Source organism: Pleurodeles waltl, chromosome 7 (assembly GCF_031143425.1).
Source record: "Pleurodeles waltl isolate 20211129_DDA chromosome 7, aPleWal1.hap1.20221129, whole genome shotgun sequence".
NCBI lineage: Eukaryota > Metazoa > Chordata > Amphibia > Caudata > Salamandridae > Pleurodeles > Pleurodeles waltl.
Genome location: NC_090446.1, coordinates 611,199,669 through 611,219,267, shown reverse-complemented (window position 1 = coordinate 611,219,267; position 19,599 = coordinate 611,199,669). Strand labels below are relative to the sequence as shown.

The 19,599-nt window shown below is 45.5% G+C and overlaps 1 protein-coding gene across 3 annotated transcripts in view; it reads left to right on the top strand.

The window, feature by feature from the left end:
- TSPAN17 (tetraspanin 17) overlaps positions 1 to 19,599 on the top strand; it is a 60,298-nt gene that overhangs the window by 29,050 nt on the left and 11,649 nt on the right. For 2 of the 3 annotated variants that reach the window (XM_069244557.1, XM_069244559.1), the window contains exons 3-5: positions 7,688 to 7,738; positions 11,240 to 11,386; positions 16,501 to 16,671. In XM_069244557.1, coding sequence (XP_069100658.1) covers positions 7,688 to 7,738; positions 11,240 to 11,386; positions 16,501 to 16,671 — 369 coding nt within the window. The remainder of the gene's footprint in view (positions 1 to 7,687; positions 7,739 to 11,239; positions 11,387 to 16,500; positions 16,672 to 19,599) is intronic. The other variant, XM_069244558.1, reaches the window with a different exon arrangement.

The following is a 19,599-nucleotide window of genomic DNA, read 5'->3' as shown; positions in this document are numbered from 1 at the left end:
CACACTCTCTATCTCCCTTGTCAATATTATAGCAATTTGGTGTACTTTAGTGTGTGCAGCGGATCATGATTTCACCCTTTTTTGTGCACTTAATAAAACGACATTTAAATGACAGACTGTCTAATGGCTATAAAAAAGGCACACCCTCTGGATATCGTTTAAATACAGGAGTGATGCTCATGGGTCCGAATTCTTGCGTGGCATTGAGCGTTCCATGGCGCGTTGTTAAACCTGGAGCAGCAGGTGTGTGAGGGGCGCGCGCTAGAGAAGAAACTAACTATGTATAGCAGTGGTTCCCAACCTTTTGACTTCTGTGGACCCCCATTTTATCAATACTGGAGCCCGGGGACCTCCACTGAATCATTATTGGAATCTGGGGACCACCACTGAGTCATTACTGATAGCTGGGACCTAATATTACATTTTTTAAGCAGTCGCGGACCCCCTGTGGAGGCTTCGCTGACCCCCAGGGGTCCCCGGCCCACAGGTTGGGAACCACTGATGTATAATATTGCTTTACACAAGATGGTGCCGCTGGAAAGAGGTGAACGCTTATGGGTCCGCTGAAAAGTAATGCAAGTGTTGACTGCTAGCCTATGCTGGGGACGGCGAGTGTCTGGCTCAGAGACAGCAGCAGGATGATGGTCAGGGTGTTCTGGTACAGGCAGTGTACAGAGAGGGCGAGATGAGGAGGGCAGTGTGGAAAAGGGCCTACCTCCCAAGATAGGTGGGATTTCTGGAAACTTTCTCAACTGGAGTACGTGGAAGTATGAAATGCCGCGTGTGGGGGGAAGGACTGAGAAGTGCACATCTAGTGGGAAGGAAAACGGGGAAAGCGTGGTCACCGTGACAGAAAGGAAAAAAATAGAGGTGATGTCTGCATGTTGGAAGGACGCGCAGCAGGAGCCTGCAGGTTTCTGGGTGCTCAAGCGAAACAACAGTTTATTGCTATTCTCCTGAGGATGCTTGGCACGGAGAAGCTAGAATTCTCCTGTTAGTACTTGAAATGGGAAGACCAGGGAATGCTCCTCCTACGAGGTATGTGCCGGGCCTAACACTCTGTGTCCAATGCTTGAGGCGAGGGTGTCCCACTGTCAACGATAATGCAGCCACAGTGAGATGGACAACATGAGGCCACATTAGTCGGCAGACCCCTGAAAGGGAAGAATCCACCTAATATGGTAGACAGCAGTAGAACAAATCAATAGAACTAGCCAACGTAGATAGCCTGTGTGGAACAAACAAAGGAATTGCCTCCACCAATGAGAAGGAAAGCTTTGGGCATTAGTGCCGTAAACTGCGCACAAGCTAACAGGAGGGACCCCCATTGTCGATTTTGTTGCCAGAAGTGCAGTCTCTTTCCCAGTGTTGGGGATGTTAGTGAACACTTTATGAACCTTTGTAGAATACTGTTTAATCGCTGAGATATTACTGGATGTGGCCGCTCCTGAAAGAGGGGACCCTTCCAAAAGGTTGTGCTGCAGCATTGTACCTCCACTACTCATCAGTAGGTGTTGTATAGTTGAATCGTTGGGGCCTGGAAGACTACTTCAAACATTTGTGAGCAGAGTCTGAATTTCTTGCTGAACCTCAACCATGTGGATGGACAGTCCCCTGGGACTGAGGTATGCAGTTTTAGGAGCCAGCCTGTAAACCCTCTCTGGCAACTTAGAGGAAAAGCAGAACAATAGTACTTCTTCAGTAGCTTGCAGCAGCTAGTCTGAGTGAAGATGATGCATGGTCAGTAAGTGTGGATTGAACACAAAGTAGTGTGTAACTGAAAGCCTCTGTTTTTCCAGCACAGAAGAGCTATGTGTATTAGGAGTGATGTGCTGCCGGAAAAAAAAAGATTCTTCCAGGTGTTCTGGTTAGGCATTGTGAGATCCTGCACATGTTGGAGTCTAGCTAGACATTGTGTATGCAACAGCAGCAACTCTCTTCATGTCCTCCGTCCCGATGCACCAGAAGATAAAAGAAAACATATGGCAACGAAGTCATCATATACCTTCTCTCAACAAGGATGACTTTCTGCAGGAGCGTTCCTTCTCAGGCTCTTTTCAATCTGGTGTAAGTATGAGAACCACCCCTGACCTGCCTTTTCCCTTCCGATCACAGTTAGGTCAGCGGAGCAACTGATTTAAATCAGTGGGGATTTTTATTTAGGGATGAGGAATGTTTATAGAGCATCCTACTGAAAAGTATTGGAAGCATTTGACCTCTTTGGAGGTTAAGTCCAAGGAGAGTTACACCCCGCCAAGTTAGGTTGAGTTGAGACGCAGGGCTTTGCACTGTGGTCCTCCCAGGAGTTTCACTATGTTTATTTCTTTTATTTCTGTACTTTATAAAGTGCGGAGAGTTGGAGTGCTTTACAACGGAAGTAGTATGTCACATATGAATTATACATTTCAGCAATACAAATAGAGTGACAAGATGTAAACAATCACACATGCCAACATTTTAAAACTGGAAAGTGTAATATTTTGCAAACAAAATCGGGGGAGTGTATATACCCCATCTACCTATATTGAAACAGAGGCACTTTTAGGCGATAGACAGTTAAACTTAGCCATTTTTGGCTTTAGAAATCATGAATATGTAAGAAGAAGTGAGAAGCTAAATAAAGTATCATACAATATTGAGTAAGCTGCAATTCAAGGCTCCGTGCAAAGTGTCACTCAGCTACGACCAGTTAGCCAGGTCCTGAAGGTAAAAGAGAGGGGGTGTTGAATTAAGAAGGGAGTAAGAAGAGGACAAGAGGTGTGGAGGGACTCTAGACGGAAAGCAGTCCCCAGCAGAAATTGAGTGTCAAGCAGAAACAGGTTAAGCTGATTGGAAAGGAGAGATTAGTTGAAGTACCTTTCAAAGAGAAGGGCTTTTAGTTTGGTTTGGAAGCTAGCCAGAGAGGTATAGGTAGGAAGCCTGCAAGCAAAGAGTTCTGGATTCTGGGGTACTCCCAGAAAAGGACTGAGCCATAGTCCATTCCTTCTTGTAGGCTGGTGGCTCCGGATTATAGGAGCACTCCCTGGAAATGATTGAGCCATAGTGCATTCCTTCCTGACAGTTGGTGGCTCCAGTTTCCGGGAGCACTTCCTGAAAAGGATTGAGCCACAGTGCATTCCTTCCTGAAGGTTGGTGGTTCCAGATTCTGGGAGCACTTCCTGAAAAGGACTGAGCCATAGTCCATTCCTTCTTGTAGGCTGGTGGTTCTGGATTATAGGAGCACGCCCTGGAAATGATTGAGCCACAGTGCATTCCTTCCTGAAGGTTGGTGGCTCCAGATTCTGGGAGCACTCCCTGAAAAGCATTGTGCTATAGTCCGTTCCCTCTTGAAGGTTGGTGGTTCCAGATTCTGGGAGCACTCCCTGAAAAGCATTGTGCTATAGTCCGTTCCCTCTTGAAGGTTGGTGGTTCCAGATTCTGGGAGCACTCCCTGAAAAGGATTGAGCCACAGTCCATTCCTTCCTGAAGGTTGGTGGCTCTAGATTCTGGGAGCACTCCCTGAAAAGGATTGAGCCACAGTGCATTCCTTCCTGAAGGTTGGTGGTTCCAGATTCTGGGAGCACTCCCTGAAAAGGATTGAGCCACAGTGCATTCCTTCCTGAAGGTTGGTGGCTCCAGATTCTGGGAGCACTCCCTGAAAAGCATTATGCTATAGTCCATTCCTTCTTGAAGGTTGGTGGCTCCAGATTCTGGGAGCACTCCCTGCAATGGATTGAGCTATAGTCCATTCCTTCCTGAAGGTTGGTGGCTCCAGATTCTGGGAGCACTCCCTGTAATGGATTGAGCTATAGTCCACTCCTTCCTGAAGGTTGGTGGCTCCAGATTCTGGGAGCACTCCCTGCAATGGATTGAGCTATAGTCCATTCCTTCCTGAAGGTTGGTGGCTCCAGATTCTGGGAGCACTCCCTGAAATGGATTGAGCTATAATGCAATCCCATCCTGAAGGTTGGTGTCCTAGGCATGTGTTTATGCACTACATAACACTCTGCCTCTACCAGATTTCTTCAGCTTGGTTTCTAGGTGTGTGTGGCAGTGCTGGGGAAGTGCTGTCCGTCCAGTGAGCTTGCTGTAGGGCTGACCTGGGGAGAGGCAAGGGTACTGCCTTTTAAGTGGAGGCTTCAGGGCGGTTCTGGAGGAGTAGGGTTTCCATAGATGACATGGTAAAGGGGCTGTCAAACACAAGTGATCCAGGCAGTGCTGGGAGAGAAGTGCTGCAGTACCAAGATGCCAGTGCAGACTTTGTTTTAAACTTAAAAGGATGAAAGATTGGCTTTGTCCCTCTCAAATGAAAAACTGGTATTGTCGAACCAGTCATTTACTCCGATGAGGCCTACAACATCTCAAGACAGGCACGTTCTCTATTTCTAAAAGCAAACTCTATAGCCACACTTGCGGATAGAGGTAGTTTAAAGGTTACCCCTCCCTTCACCCCCAATCTGTTTGGTATTGAGAGCGAAATGTAAGGAAACACTAGATATCCTGGCAAAGAAGGAGCACTGCCGAGGGGGCTCAGGGCCGGTGGCAAACACAGTTTTAGTGCAAGATGTCAGACCAGTGCCAGATAGGTGCTGCCATTTCAGAGGCCGCAGTTTAGTCTCCTCAGGCCAAGTACAGCCTCTTCTGTGGTCATCCACGGGGTGAGATGAAACGCAGCCACGTGCTGCCACAACTTACCCACTCCATTGCCCTTTCCCCTCTGCCTACTTTCCTTCGTCCCTTCACTTAGTTCAGGGCCCGCTTTAGCGTATGTGGAGCCCCGTGTGACAGTCTTTGTCGGCTCCCCAATTGACCTGCGTCACTATGGATCCCCTCACCACCACCCTCCACGGTTGCCCATCATCTCTCCATAGCCCCTCTCACATGCATTTAATTTCTCTTATAGCGCGTCTCAGACCAATGTAGGGTGTCAGAGCACTTTACATCACACACATTTCTACCGAGACAATCACAAGAGAGTATAAATCAGTGTTTAGGAAATGTTACATAAGACAATAAGGCCTACGATGTATAGGAGTCACGTGACATCCGTACCACTAGACAGTGTTTTTTAAGAGTAGTTCATCTGGAGAAGTACAAACATAGGATTTAATGCATAACGCAGAGGTTGGCGTTGGTTTTACTAATAAAAAATTATTTCTATTTAAACAACCCCTTTTTTTTCAGCCTTACAAGAGAGGGGGGGGGTGGGGGAACCTAAAGTTTAAAACCTATACTGTGCTATTTTCATGCAATTCTTTGATGCGAGTTCTTAGCTCACTGTGCTATATTAGGTTTGTAACTTATGAACTGCAAGTAATAAAAGTATCTCTGGCAAAAGCAGTGACCCGCTGAGCTAGCTACATGAAATACAATACTGTGATCCACATATTACACATGCTTTGCAGCAGTCACATTAACCCCCTGCACTGCTTTATGATGAGTCAAAGCTGTTATTGGCCAAAGCTCAGAACTCTCGGGCAGGTACATTGATCACCAGAGCTATCTTGCCCGGTTCATATGTAGCATGAAAATTGCTAGGCACACACAGAGCTCCGAAACAGGTGCGTTAAAACAGCACCAGTCACACCACCCTAAAATCACCGTGACTTAGTTCCTCTAATTGTCCACCTAATCTGCTTCGTTCCTTACTTCATCCTATCACTCTAGCAGGGCAATACAGTACAACACACCACACTGCCATGCTGCCTCATGGGTTTAGCGCAAGTCCTGGCGGCGCAGGCCAGCCCCCCCCACCCCCCTCCAGCCCTAGGCCTATGCTTATCTGTGAGGCTTGCAGTGGCAGGTAATCGTCACCACATTCTGCAGGAGACCTATCGTTTTGCGTTCATTGCTAAACGTCCAGGTTTTCCCGAAGCTCAGCTGTGCACAAAATTCGTTTCGTAGTGCATTATATAGTGAAGGAAGGCTCCCAGCGCCATCTCGTCGCCGCTTTCTTCACCCCTCAGTGGCAGGGCTCCCTATTTTCCCGCAAGTCCCTGCTCCTGAAGTTGCTGCGCATGGAACGAATAAATAAGCTCGGATTTTCACTATTTTGTAAATTGTAGGATTTACAGAAGCCAGACCGGTTCTCACTTTCCCACTCGTGCACACATTTTCAGTTTAAAAAGGCCCGGGGGCCTTCTAAACGACTGGTTCCAGATTTTTATTCACTTATCTGATAGTACACCAAATGTTCCTGTCCGTGGAGTATTCTTAGACGTCAAAGCCCTTAAAAAACTGACAGAAAATGATGGAAATAAAGTACATATATGCAGAAAGATACGACAGAGCGAGTATAATGGGAATAATGATACATCTTTGGCGTTATTTCAGTGTCCTGGTTCGTTTCCTGCATGAAGTGGGATCTGGCAAAACCCTCGTGGGGGGTGGTCTTGACGTTGGCCTTGTATCCGACCAGAGAGCTGCTGTTAATCTCCACAGCTCGGAGAACAGACTATTCTCTGCACGAGTTCAGACAAAATGACATTTTATTGGAACCCAGTCCTCACAGAGAGGTAACTGCTTCTAAGCAGCTCATCTTCACTGTGGTACGGTCAGCCAACTTCTGTGAAATGAGGCCTTCCTGGCTTGTGCCATCATGAAGAAGTTAAGGAGGTATTTTGGAGCTAGACAGAGGGGTGTTGTACCTATGCGTGGAGGGGGAAAGTATCTATTGATTAATACAAACACTGCTCTTATCCTTTGAAGACAGGGCATTATACACCAGGCTACATGCACCAAATATCCCATGATAATTTTTCTTGCTAGTGCCTGGTTGCGGATTGATCTCCGCTTCCGTTCCGATCTGTCTCGCTAGATGATTATTTAACTGTTCTTCTTGGGATCATGTAAAAGTAATTCACAGGGATTTCTGGGCACTGGCCTCCTCTATCTCTGATCCCTGAGCTCACCTCCACATACAACTTTCAAGCAGACCACAATGGCCCTTTCACACGCCCCTCTCCATCTTTATCCCTTCACCCTTGCCTTTGAGTCATTACCTCAACTTTCCTTCCTAGCCATGGCTTTTGCTCATCTAGTAAATGTCTTTCTATGTTCTAAAATATATATTAGCTTACTTATCACACTTGTCCGTATCTGTATAATATGTTCTTTTCAGAATGTGAACCACCCTCTTGCTTGAGCAAAAAGCATTTGCTAGCATGGTTTACAAATTATTTAGTCAACGTCAGTTGAGGTAGGAGCCAAGTTCGGTCGCGGCGTGTGTGAAAGCCATTATTTTGTTGTGTGCCAGGAGAGATTTAACGCATATGTGTGTGTCTTTGCGTGTATGGGATTTGGCAATGGACATGGGTGCGTGAGAATAAAAAGGAGTCTTCTTCATGGACTTGAATGCTGGCAGAGAAGTTGTTACCTGGGCATGAAATAGGTAATTTCAGATCTCTTTCTGGAAGAGTTGTGGTCAGAGTAATGGACATGGCGTACTTCTCTTCTTGCGATTACTCTGGTCTGAGAGCCTTTCATGAGGGTCCTCTGGCAGGAAAGCAAAGAAGACGGAAAGGATGACTTTCTTTCTTGCGGTAGCACTAGAGGTCGGCAGTCATTGACTCAATACCACACCATTGCCTACTCCCACACTCCTGGTCAAAGAATAAGATGGCTGAGTGTTTGGTTAGTCTTTGTTATGGATGTGTATTGTCGCTTTTTCCGAAGCACTGCTGATCTTTGTTGTTTGCTTCTTCTGCAGTTGCTTGGGGCGTCTTTCCTGGCCATTGGTCTTTGGGCGTGGGCTGAAAAGGTAAGTAGCTTTATGATGGGTCCTGAGGGCATGGGGTGTTGGGTAGAAAGGAGCCTACGTTCCTAATAGATGGTCAAGAGGATGAAGGACCAAAGGTGACAATTTCTTTCTTTAAAAATATAGTTGCAGCGGTTTTGAGGGAGTTGCACATGGAGACTAAGGGCCATATGTACAAACACTTTTTCCCATAGACACAGAATGGGGAAAAACCTTTGCTACATCTGGCCCAAAGTTCGTGTTGGACTTTCAACTCGAGTTTGCAAGTCTATAGAGAACGAGCGATTTGTAACACAAAGGAGCAGTACCAGGAAGGAAGCAAAGAACAGGCCAGGGAGCGGACAATTTAAAGATTCGTGGAGCTTATACCTTGCTCCAGTCTCAATGCCCAAAAGCTCAAAAATACCTTTTAAAGTCATCTGTCGTACGTGTCTGTGTTGCAAATACTAGAACTATCGAGGCTGCTATGGTCATGTGCTAAAAAATAAAAACTGATTAAACACCCAAAAACTCCCAATCGTTGATCCACAGTCTGGTATGCACAAACACCCACACTCTGTTAACAGCAATACAAGTAATGTTTTGTTTAAAACACACACACACACACAAGATTGCTACACCATGGATGAAAAGTATGTACAGTGGCAAAAGGTGAACACTCTTACAGGTTGCTTTGTTTCCTTTGAGGAGTTGCGAGAATTTGTGGTCTATTCTAGAGCTACAGTTTCAAGGATTTTAGACCTTTGGAATTCCTTTCCTTCAAAATTTGGTTTTCAGCGATCTCCAGTTTACAAATCAGTTTGTGCAGAAATCTCACTTCTGATTCTAGAATAAAGTAACCAATTGAGATATGAGAATGATGTACATGGGTCTGATTTGCAGCTCTTTGAGTGAATGAGGGAGAAGCAATGCAGCAAGGGAGGGCACATTCTGAACGCTGAATTCTCATTTCTTTAGGCTGCGGCTAGAACTGAGAACCTATCGGTTTACACTGGTCTGCATTTGGCAAGTTACTGTGTGACACTAAGCTCAAGGGTTGCAGTATATATTGCATTACCACATTCACAAGTACACAGGTATTTACACACCCATCACTCACTGCCTGCCCTCACCGGATGCCAAGGTTAGGGGAGTGGAAGTAGTCATATGAATAGAGAGCAGGGCATGTGCAAGAATCTTTCTGGATACTCTTAATATAACCATGGTGTCTTAAAGTTTACATACCACAACAACAAATAGAATCAAGTAGATGCAGAACACATAGGCATTGTATAGCACAAGCACATTGTCTACCATTAATATTTCCTTCCAGAGCACAGGTTTCACACTGCAGACATCATTCACCTTTCACAATAAAACTAAACCTACCTGTGGCTGCCACCAGCCCATGCAATCTATGCAAATGTCACCCTCAATAAGATAATAGACCCACGGACAGGATGCCAGAACTTCTTGCAATGGGGCAAGCAGGAGCCACTGTGCCCAACAATGAGGGTTGAGGCATTTTATTTCTACTATCCTGTGACCTGACCTACTGTGGATTCTGAGCAACTGGGCAAAGTAGCTGTTCAGCCCTTGACAGTCAGCGGTTGGGCGCATAGAGCAGTTCAAGGCTTCTCCCTAGGGAGGGGTAGATACATGGGGCTGAACACAGACTCACAACTCAGATAGCATTTATGTATGAACATAAAATTAAATACAGCATACACAAATGCACCCCCGTGAGGTCAGGGGTCCCACTTCCCTCTCGCTTGTGGTAGTTATTATTCCCCATTCACTATAGGTGACATTCAGGTTTGGCCCCACTAACAGTTTGAGTCTCAGTAGTCCCACTCCACCTCTTTTAGAAAAGTCAAAAGTGACCCAGCACCAAAGGAGCCAAGTTCCCCAAGGCCTTTTGGCCCTTCAATAGTCTGCCCACATCAGCAGGGATTGCCTGACCGGAGTCTTCCAGAGGATCTAACACGTGCGTGTGGAGGATTCAGTGGCTGCCTTCAGTGAGTAAGACTCTCGGATCTGCAAAGGCAGCGGCTACATGTCCTCTGCATTTCTCTGATCTGACAGTAAGTTTACTTTGAGCCTTTTCATAGGTGGTGGGGGTTGAATTCAGCAGCTTCTGGTTCCGATCCTTGCTGCACTCTTCTCCTCTTGCAGCCCTACTGCTTGTTTGACAGTTGGGCAATTTTGTGGGTTTTCAAGCTCCCCTTCTTATATGTCATATTTAGACACAAATGTGATTTAAAGTCTGAGTCTTTGGAGTTTGTGTTGGGGCTGTCTTCTTTTTGGAGTGTCCTCTCCTTTCCAGAAAGCAGACACAGCAGGACCAACTTATAACCCAGCAACACAGGCAATGGGACTGACTAGAGGTTCACACCTGGATGTCAGCCACAGCGATATATGTATCAAAAGATTACCCCAAGTCCTCAGCCCTATTCTTTGATTCTTTTATCAACCCCATCTCCTTCCTGAGATGTACCCAGGCCCCTTTCAAGTGATTTCTCTGAATAAAGAGCACCCTTTGAAGTGTACTGAAGAGCTTGCTCTCTTTCCTCCAGTGTGTGTAACTCACTCAGATCAGAGGAATGCAGCAGTCCACAAATCTGTCTTGAGAGATTCATGTACCTCCTTATGCTCTTCCAAGCAGCTGTGTGTATCCCAAAATGGAACCCAGAATCGTCCATGCATTATACCATTCACACACACATAAAAATGGCCTGTTCAGTTCTTCTGGTCAGTGCATGGCATACTGCCACCACTGTTCTCATTTTACTCGAGTCCAAGCAAAGGCAGAAGCCTTTCACGATTATCGGGCTAGCGCTTTGCGGGTCCCTCCTGATGCAACAAGACTATCCATGAAATAGGGCTCACACATTCTTCATATTCGCCCAGACAACAAAAAGCAGCACAGGGATACAGACATCATTGCAGTTGGGGCTCTCAGGGCAGTGCTACATGTCCGTCACCATGCAAGAGACTTTTCCATTCCAACGCAGGGATACTCTGAGGTGGGAGATCTACCCTAGCCAAGTTCAAAATAATGCAATAGTGTTTGAAAATGTAGCATTGAGTAGGTGACAGATTTCCCATTCAAAAGAACCTGTTGTTTTAATGATGTCCTAATTCAGTAAAGGAAGGATATTGGGTGAGCAAGATCAACACTGATCTACAAAAACTACCACACATTCGAAGGCTGCAAAGAGCCAACCTGGAAGGGTCCTTTTGAGTTACTAGTCTTTGAGGTGGGGAAAGAGCCAGTGGCCTCTTTGGTTACTAGTCTTTGATGTGGGGAAAGAACCTGGGTCATCTTTGGTTACTAGTCTTTGACGAAGGAAATTAGGTATTGCATCTGAGTCCTAGTTCTTATCCCAGGAATTTCATCCTTCTGCCTTGGGTTGCTGCTGATACTGCCAGTGAGTATGCTGTCCCGCCCTTTGAGGTCAGTTTCAGTCAAGGACAGTTACTGCTCCTACTTGGATGATGGACATGTTGCTTTTCTCTCCACAGGGTGTTCTGTCCAACATCTCCTCCATCACGGACCTCGGGGGATTTGACCCTGTCTGGCTGTTCATTGTGGTGGGAGCGGTGATGTTCATCTTGGGCTTCGCTGGCTGCATTGGAGCACTGCGCGAGAACACATTCTTACTAAAGTTTGTGAGTAGCAACAACACCATTGAGGGAGAGGAAGGGACGTATTTAATGTTTGCAGACTGAATAGAACATATCACAATATGCTCAGGTTATCAAGATGGCTTACTGTCAAAAAAGCTTTCCAGTTTAAATCTCTGTATATACTTTTTTAAGGGCATACCAGTCCAATTGGTCCTATTTAAATGAACACCATTACAAGCTCATGATGCACATATTCGGAAATATTAGTTTAGGACTCGAACTGTGTTGTTTATTTGTCTTGGAATCCTTTGGCCATGTGGTCACCCTACATAGAATAAAAATGATTGGTTAAAACTAGCAGTGAGCCTAAAACCTAGAGAACAGAATTTTTAAAACTAACATTTTGATTAAAACCAGAATAAATTGAACCAGTTGTAGAGTCAAGAGCATCATCTGCCTTGGGGAAAATCGTATTTTCAAAACATACATAAAGCTCGAAATCTGCAGTGTGGTTTAAACAAACGGTCAAAATCAAAAGTATGAAGGAAACTGACAAAATGGTTGAAACGAACATTGAACTCATAGTCAGCAGTATGGCAGCTAGGAAGCAAGAGCAGCATGGTGACCAATGTCGGGCAGCTCCCGCTTGGGCCACAAGAAAGGATGGCATCGCTGTCCATGCGTGATTAAACGTCAGTGTCTGCATAGAGCAGAAGGGACCCCTAATCAGGAAACGTCTGCCCCCAGTACGTGGTGTAACACAGGTGGACGAGTGTGGGGAGCAAGACAGTTTACCTGTCCCACAGAAAGTCTCAGACCATTGGATTTCTTGAAGCTTTTTCTCTAATTCAAAAACTAAAGTCTGCAAGTTTTGTATACAAAGCTTTTGTCTGATCGAATCTGGTAATTCATGTCAAATCTCGCTTCTTTCTGTACTTGAAAGTTCAATGTCCCAATCGCTTTGCTTTTGGGGGTTGCAGTACTGGCAAGCTATTACCCTTTTTAAATCCGAAACAAATGCACTTAAAGTATTTTGACTGAACTCCTTGGCACTAAACTCTGGCAAACATGCGACTGCTTTGCTAACTGTTCTTGCAGATTAGGGGCCTGGTTTAGAGTTTGGGGGACAGGGCACATCACCATGTATGTGGCAGAGAACTGTCCCCCATACTGATGTACCGCCCGCACGTTTTAGAGTTGGGCCGACCATCATGTGTCCATCTTCGCCCCCGCAGACTCCTCCGTCGGAAACCCTACACCAGTAGTCTCTTAGATTCGGGGGGTGTCATTGTAGGTAGCGCAGGCCTTCCGTGAGTGGCTCGTCTGATGTATATTTTTTCTGTTCAGGACCGTTAGTGAAACACTGGTGGTCCCTAATAGCAAATAAGCCTCCTAAACCTTTTATTTTTCAAAAACAAACTCCCATTTTCGGATCTCTACGCGCAGAGATATCTAAATATGGCGGCCTCCTGCCAAAGTATACACCAGGGTAGGTGTGCTGATCGTATGACTTCTATTTGAATACTGCGGCTGCCAAATGTAGTCAGCCTTCATGCTGAAGAGTCCTCTGTTTGCAGTTACCTCCTGAGATGTGAATGTCTGCTTTCCCATGAAGCCCCCTAGAGAGGGAATTGTATTGCAAGTGTGGTTCCAACTCTTGTCTATTGTCCCGAAAGGATGCGGAGGAAGTGGGCTGTTAGCATGAGAGATTCCATACTCAGTGAATACATGCCCGCCAGTAACCCTAGTGCAGTGGTCTCCAAACGTTTTAATGCCGCACCCCCCCTCAGTTGAAAAATAAAAATCTTTGCCCCCCCCATTCAGAATTTTTTTTACAATTATTTTATAAAGATGGCAATGTTTTAATACATTTAGACCTATTTAAACATTGCAGATAAGTACTGTTACCTTTCTAAAAATGCAATAGCAAGCTTCTGCTTAAAACAAAGGCCTGTTATCTATATAATATAATGCTGCTTTTGGCCAGAGTCTGGCGCTCCCTTGGGGCACCTCTAGGGGGGGCCGTCCCCCTGTTTGAAGACCTCTGTGTGGAGGAGCACACTTTTCCAAGTGCTTAGGGTCGTGAGAGACAGTCTACCATGAGGGAAGTGAGGGGGTGACAAGGTTATTTCGATTCCTATAGTGAGCAGACGAACGCATTGCTGGGAGCATCAAGCGGATAGCTCATGGTTCCTGGCTAATTCAAGCGGGTGGGAAAGGTATTTTGGTTTGTTTTCTTATCCAATAAAACCTCTTTAGTGTTGTCTCGTTTCTATAACAAGAAGACATGGATCCCCTCTATTTTCTAGTGGCATGATCCAGGTTCCTCCTCGTTGTGACTGGGTTTTTCTCGTTGACAGCAGGCTCCGTAGGAGCTCTTTGCAAGGTATTTTTCTGCCCCTGCGTTGAGTCACTCATTCATTCAGATGGGTCCTGATCTGGACATCCCAATTACTTTACACAGTGACCCTACTGTGTGTAAAGTGTGCAGAACGTTAGTGCAATCATATAACGTTGTTTTCCTTATAAGAGGTGTAATTTCACAGACGTTCCCTCAGATGTCACTCAGCTAGACTGTGGATTAAAAACCGCCCGGTACCAAAGCGGAGACGCAATATTCCTCCTTATACTATACTCTCTGCGTGAAACACATTCCCTCGTATGGCGGCCATATTGCATTACATTCAGTTCTAACCACACATACATGAAGCATGCCAGAGGACCCTATTTTCTTAAGAGAAGGCTTCTCAGGAAATAGAATTTACAAAGGTGGAGAAACCCCCTCACACACCTATGCCACTCCGCAACATGTAATGTTGCCTCGCTCACCTCTCATATCTGCCTGCTTTTAAGTGCTGTCACTGTCGACAGAAAGCATTGCCCACCTAGCGGCATCCTGTATGCCAATCCAATGTTCATTGTTGTGCTGGAGATGCCAAGAGCACAAAGTATCCCAGTCGGGCCAGATCTAAAAACGAAGCACACTTGAAGTCTGTTTTAGGTTGACAAAGAGCACCCCTTACTCCTAGGCTCTGGGGACATAATGAAGGGTAGAAACGTCTTCACTAGGGATAACACAACTGCGAGGTACACATTTAAGTTCAGAAAGTCATATAAGGGGCGATGTTGTAAAATTCTATTATTCAGACATCAGGCAACAGATTTGCTTGGCAATATACTTTACGCTTCAGCTAGGTTGTCTTTTCATCTCTCTCGCTGTTGTAGAGACACTTCTAGCATGGATCCGAAGAGAACAGTTGAATGAATGCCAGACTCTTGTGGTTTAGAGATTAGTCACTTCTGCCCTCATTGTGGTTTGGAAGCGGTAGCAAGTATTGCAACCCATGTCCCACAGCCATTAATCTACTCAAAGAAAAAGATCTTTTTTTTACACTGCACAAAGCACCACCAGACCCTTCTCCACACTTTTTCTGTCTGGTGCATCATGTCCATAAACAAGTCCTGTCCAAGAAAGCAAATCTAAAAGCCATTGAGACCCCATGACTCCCTGATGGCACGTTGAGGATATCCTTAGGTGCTTCTGAGAAAAATGTGTTTTTAATCCTGATGAAGCTGCACAAGTTCTTACCCAGTACTGAAGCACATCAACGTTTCCTGAACAATGCATAGCCATGCATTTTAAACTGTTCCGCAGCACATTGGATTAAAGTTTGCTACTGTAGCCAGACACATTTTTACCCTCGCAGAGAACCGTGGACTAAGAAACCCTGTTGAAAGATCAGGGAGCGCCTAGATGTTTTTGACAGGGCTAGGCGGTGCAGCATGGTTACTCATACTGGGATGGGCCAGTGGTGGAGATCAGCCTTGGGGACAGTCGAGTAGACCTGCCTTCCCTTGCAGACTTGAATGGATGCACCAATGCTGAGAGTCCGGATGGATCAGAAGTATTCCTAAGACCTCACATCCGGTGTTCCTGGGAGGTGTCTCCTTCCTCCTTTTTCTAACATCCCAGGTTGGGTGTAGGACTGACTGTCTCGTTTTACTCGTGGTTGCGTTGCTCCATGAGTACAGATAAATGTTTTCTATGTTACACCAGAGTAAACCACAGTGAGGGAGCAGTAAATGCGGTGTTCACGTGGTTGTTTAGCAGTCACTGGGAGAAGAAGCATCAGATCATCCTGTCGGACCCCCACAGTACCGACCATCTCTGCTGTCTCCGACATCTTAAACCCCTGACGCAAAAGACATCATAAGGAGGACGCTTTGTGGGCTTGTGGGATGGTCAAACGACAGATTCCCAGTACCTACAGCTAGTCATTCCGAAGATATGGGCCAATCCCTTTATGTACTGGGTCTGTATGTAAGCGGTAAAACTTGCAGGAGCCAACAAGGTGCCTGTGGGGCTCGAGGCACTCCTCCCTACACAGAGGGAGCACGTATGCAGGCACGACGTACAGGTGCTAAAAGCACTCCGACTGAACTCCCTTTCACCAGAAGAGCAGGGTGTCTGCCAATCATTGCTGCAGCTGCCCATGAGCTCACTCTTCGCCAGTGTCACCTTGCTGACATGGAGACGTTTAGTGATCTAGTAAAGAATGCAGAATAGATGCACTCCTCTTCAGAGGTTGCACATGCACTCAATGTGAACATTTTTAATCTGCTCTTTTCTCTTTCTTGCTCTCTCCTCTCTTCTATTTCTCTGCCCTTTCCTTGCTTCTGTCCCCATCTTCTTTTTCTTCTCTTGTCTTCTTTCTATACCTTCTCCTTCTTACTCTGCTTCCTTTTTTTGCTTTTGCTGCGCCATTTCCGCTCCCCCAACCTCTCCACTCTTCATTCTTAACACTCCTTCCTATCCCCTTCTGCCATGTCCGCTCCTCTCTCTCTGTGCCATCACCTCCCTACCCTCTACTTTTCTCACTTCGCCATCCATCTTAATTGTGCCCTCTGTCCTTCTCTCTTCTCGTTTTCTTTACCTCACACACATTTTCTACTTCCCAATACACTCTTCTCATTTCTCTTCCTTCTTTCTCCCTTAATCTCCCCTGTCCCTCCTTTATCCCTTCTGCCATCTCACTCTCCTTTCTGCCCTTTTTCAATTCTCTTTTCCTTCTCCACATGCTTCTATCCTCCTCTCTTCCTTGTCTCCTGTTTGCACTATTCACCTCTTCACTTCTCCTTGCCTCACCGTTTTGCAGTTCTCAGTGTTTTTGGGACTCATCTTCTTCCTGGAGCTCACTGCTGGGATCCTAGCCTTCGTCTTCAAGGACTGGATCAAGGAGCAGATGAACCTCTTCATCAACAACAATGTGAAGGCGTACCGGGATGACATTGACTTGCAGAACCTCATTGACTTTGCTCAGGAATATGTGAGTACCTCAGAGTGGGCTGGCCAAAATGTATGTATCAAATGTCATGTTCATTGGATGCAAAGCCTATGAACCATTGTTCTGTGGCTGCTCTCGGATGTTCATCCAGATTGGATTTATTATCTTAATTACTTTGCATTCTGGAACTTGTGGTCATGTATTTCCGATAGCAGCCTTAGAATTGCATGTACCCTGATGTGAGCTAAGGCTCCAAGACTAGCAGGGAACCACACTCCTGACATATCACACTTCTCAGTAGATGCTGGTTGTCCATGGACAGAGGCATGATTGGTGTGTACATGTGGAAGAGTAATGTGAGTGTACACTACACTCTGATATGTTGTGTAGATGAGACACCTGGATTTGGAGGACAAGCCTGATCTCTAAGTTCTGCTAGATTCTTTTTTAAGGAGAACATGAAAATATTGTGACATTGGTGAGGTCTAGTTTGTAGTGAGTGGCATGACTCTGCCCTGAGATGGGCACTGGCTCGGCCCTTCCTACAGTGCTTCAATAAAATGTACTGTGCCTCACATCCTAACCTTTTTAAAGTCAGAAATGCACCCCATACCCCGAACACACAATTATTTTTCTTCACGCTAGAGAGGAGTATTCCAATGTGAAAAATCTCTGTAATTAGACCTTCAAGCACCATCCAGGTCAAGGCAGGCTTCCTGTTTCAGATGGCAGAGCACGAAGGCAGGGCGTGCAACTGACAAAGAAGATACCGAAGTAGGAATGATGCAAGACAGACATCTTGTCTGCGTTATCAGTGAGAATGTGTTCTGTGATGTAAAAATACACACTGTTGCCAGGCACCATGTGTTCTATCTCTATAGGAAGAAGTCTGTGCTACTCCAAGTCCCCTGTGCAAATTTTGCGGAAGTCAAGAGAGAGACAAGTGACTCCTGTTGCAGATTGCAGAAGGGCATTGACTCCAAGCAGGCAACATTTTTTTCAGCTCAAACAAAAGGCCATCTCGATTGTATGAATTGTCATTTCAACCTGTATTTTATGGCACTTTCATAGCAGTCACAGATCTCAAACCTCCTTCCAGACATCCAATGGTTCTTCCCCATGCCACCCTTACAGGACCGACAAAGGACTCTGTAATTACAAGGACTGAACGTGGATATGTTCTACTAGCCAGGGGTTGGCAGTCCAGCAGAATGTGTGTGGCATCCTGTACAGAAGAAAGAAATTAAGAGTAGAGAATAGCTTGTCATTTTCATGGACGTGTTGGTGTAAGAGGTGAGCCCACGAATGACCACTGAAAAGTATCTGCAGCTAGTTGTGTGCACTGTAGGAGCACACAGAGAAAGCTGTGGATGCTCTGTTAATTGTGACCGTCCTACAACCACTGTGAATGGTTAATGACGTATAAGGACTTCTTCTGCATAGTGCACATTTGGGCATTCTGAAGGGGAGATGATCGCAACCCTGGCACATAGGAAGCCACCAAGGTGTGGTGAAGATCAGAGGCAGATGGCAGAAGACATTGTGTTTCCTTAGATTGGAGGAAAATGTTGACCTGGTTTAAAGCCACGCTTCCTCCCTTAAAATGGATCATATATAATTGTGGTGATTAATAAGTGGTCCAAATGCCCAGCAGTTGACTTCAGTTGGTTCCATACTTCAGAAGTGAGGTTCTCGAAAATAGAAGTGGTGATAGCCATGCATGGAGTCCCCTAAGACCTCCAGTACCAGAATGGGCATCCATCAGGACAGAGAATTCCAGAAATATCTGCCCTCCACCAACTGATCCAATGGTGGCCTCAAGGAAATAGTGAAAGGTTCATTCTGACTGAGAAAAAAGTGCTCATAATCACTCATAGGCAATGTAGAGACAGATACATGGAAGTGTGTTTGTTTCTTAAAGGATATTGTATGACTGCACTTTTCTACACTATGCTTAACAGTAAATGAAAATAAAATGTTGGAATCTGCATTCGTAAAGAAACAGTAAAATAGTGTCCGAGGCTGACTGCTGAACCACTCTTCGTGAATATTGTGACCACTAAACCTACCATAATCCCAACCCTTGAGGAAGTAGAGTATGTAAGGCTGTCTTCCCTACTGTTTGACTACTGGTAACATCCATCGCACTGTTTGTGTGTGCCACGGTTTGGGAGGCCCATTAGGAAGCACAATGTTGTATCACTTGTCATGAACAAAGGATGAGGTGATTCGCTATGCCGTGGGCTGAGCTTTAAATGAGTTAGTGAGTGCGGGGTAGCTTCTTCTACCCCCGCCTACCCTTATTCACGCAAGTGACTCAAGTTTTAAGGCTACGTGTGAAGTTTGCGTCAGATTCAGCGTATGGGCTGCAGATTGTCCCTCTTTGTTGTCTCTGGAGGCGTTTGGATGTCTCTACGTTTTAATGACAGTAGTAGCCTAGCCCGAGGGTTTGGTTACTAAGAAGCTGTGAGACAAGATGGCTGTCAGCTTGAAATACAATCGTTTGTATCGCCTCCAAAAAGATAATCTATAGTGTGCTAGGTATCTGATTTTCTTTCCACCGCTTAACAGCGTCCTTTTTTAAAACGAATTGTTCAATTCATCAGACGCAGGTTGTTCTCCTCCTTTGTTTTGAATGCTCTTTCATGGTTTCCCCCCTTTGTCCTGCTCATATTTATGCCTTTCGTGTAGTTTTTAACCAATAGACCAGGATCTGGAAGGCAAGACTCCCACTGGGTTTCTACTGAGATGTAAAGAATTACATATTCAGTGCACGTCTTCTATAAGGCGTTTCTATCCTTGGTAGAAAGGAGCAGAAACAGCCCAGGACTTATCTATTATGTATTTGTTTAGCGCCTAAAATATTTTTCGTATTTCGTATAATAGTTTTTCTGAAGATCTTCACGTTAAATGTCTGCTTTCGTTCCAGGTAGCCTGTTTTTTTTTTTTTTTTAGCCTGGCCCTTCCCCC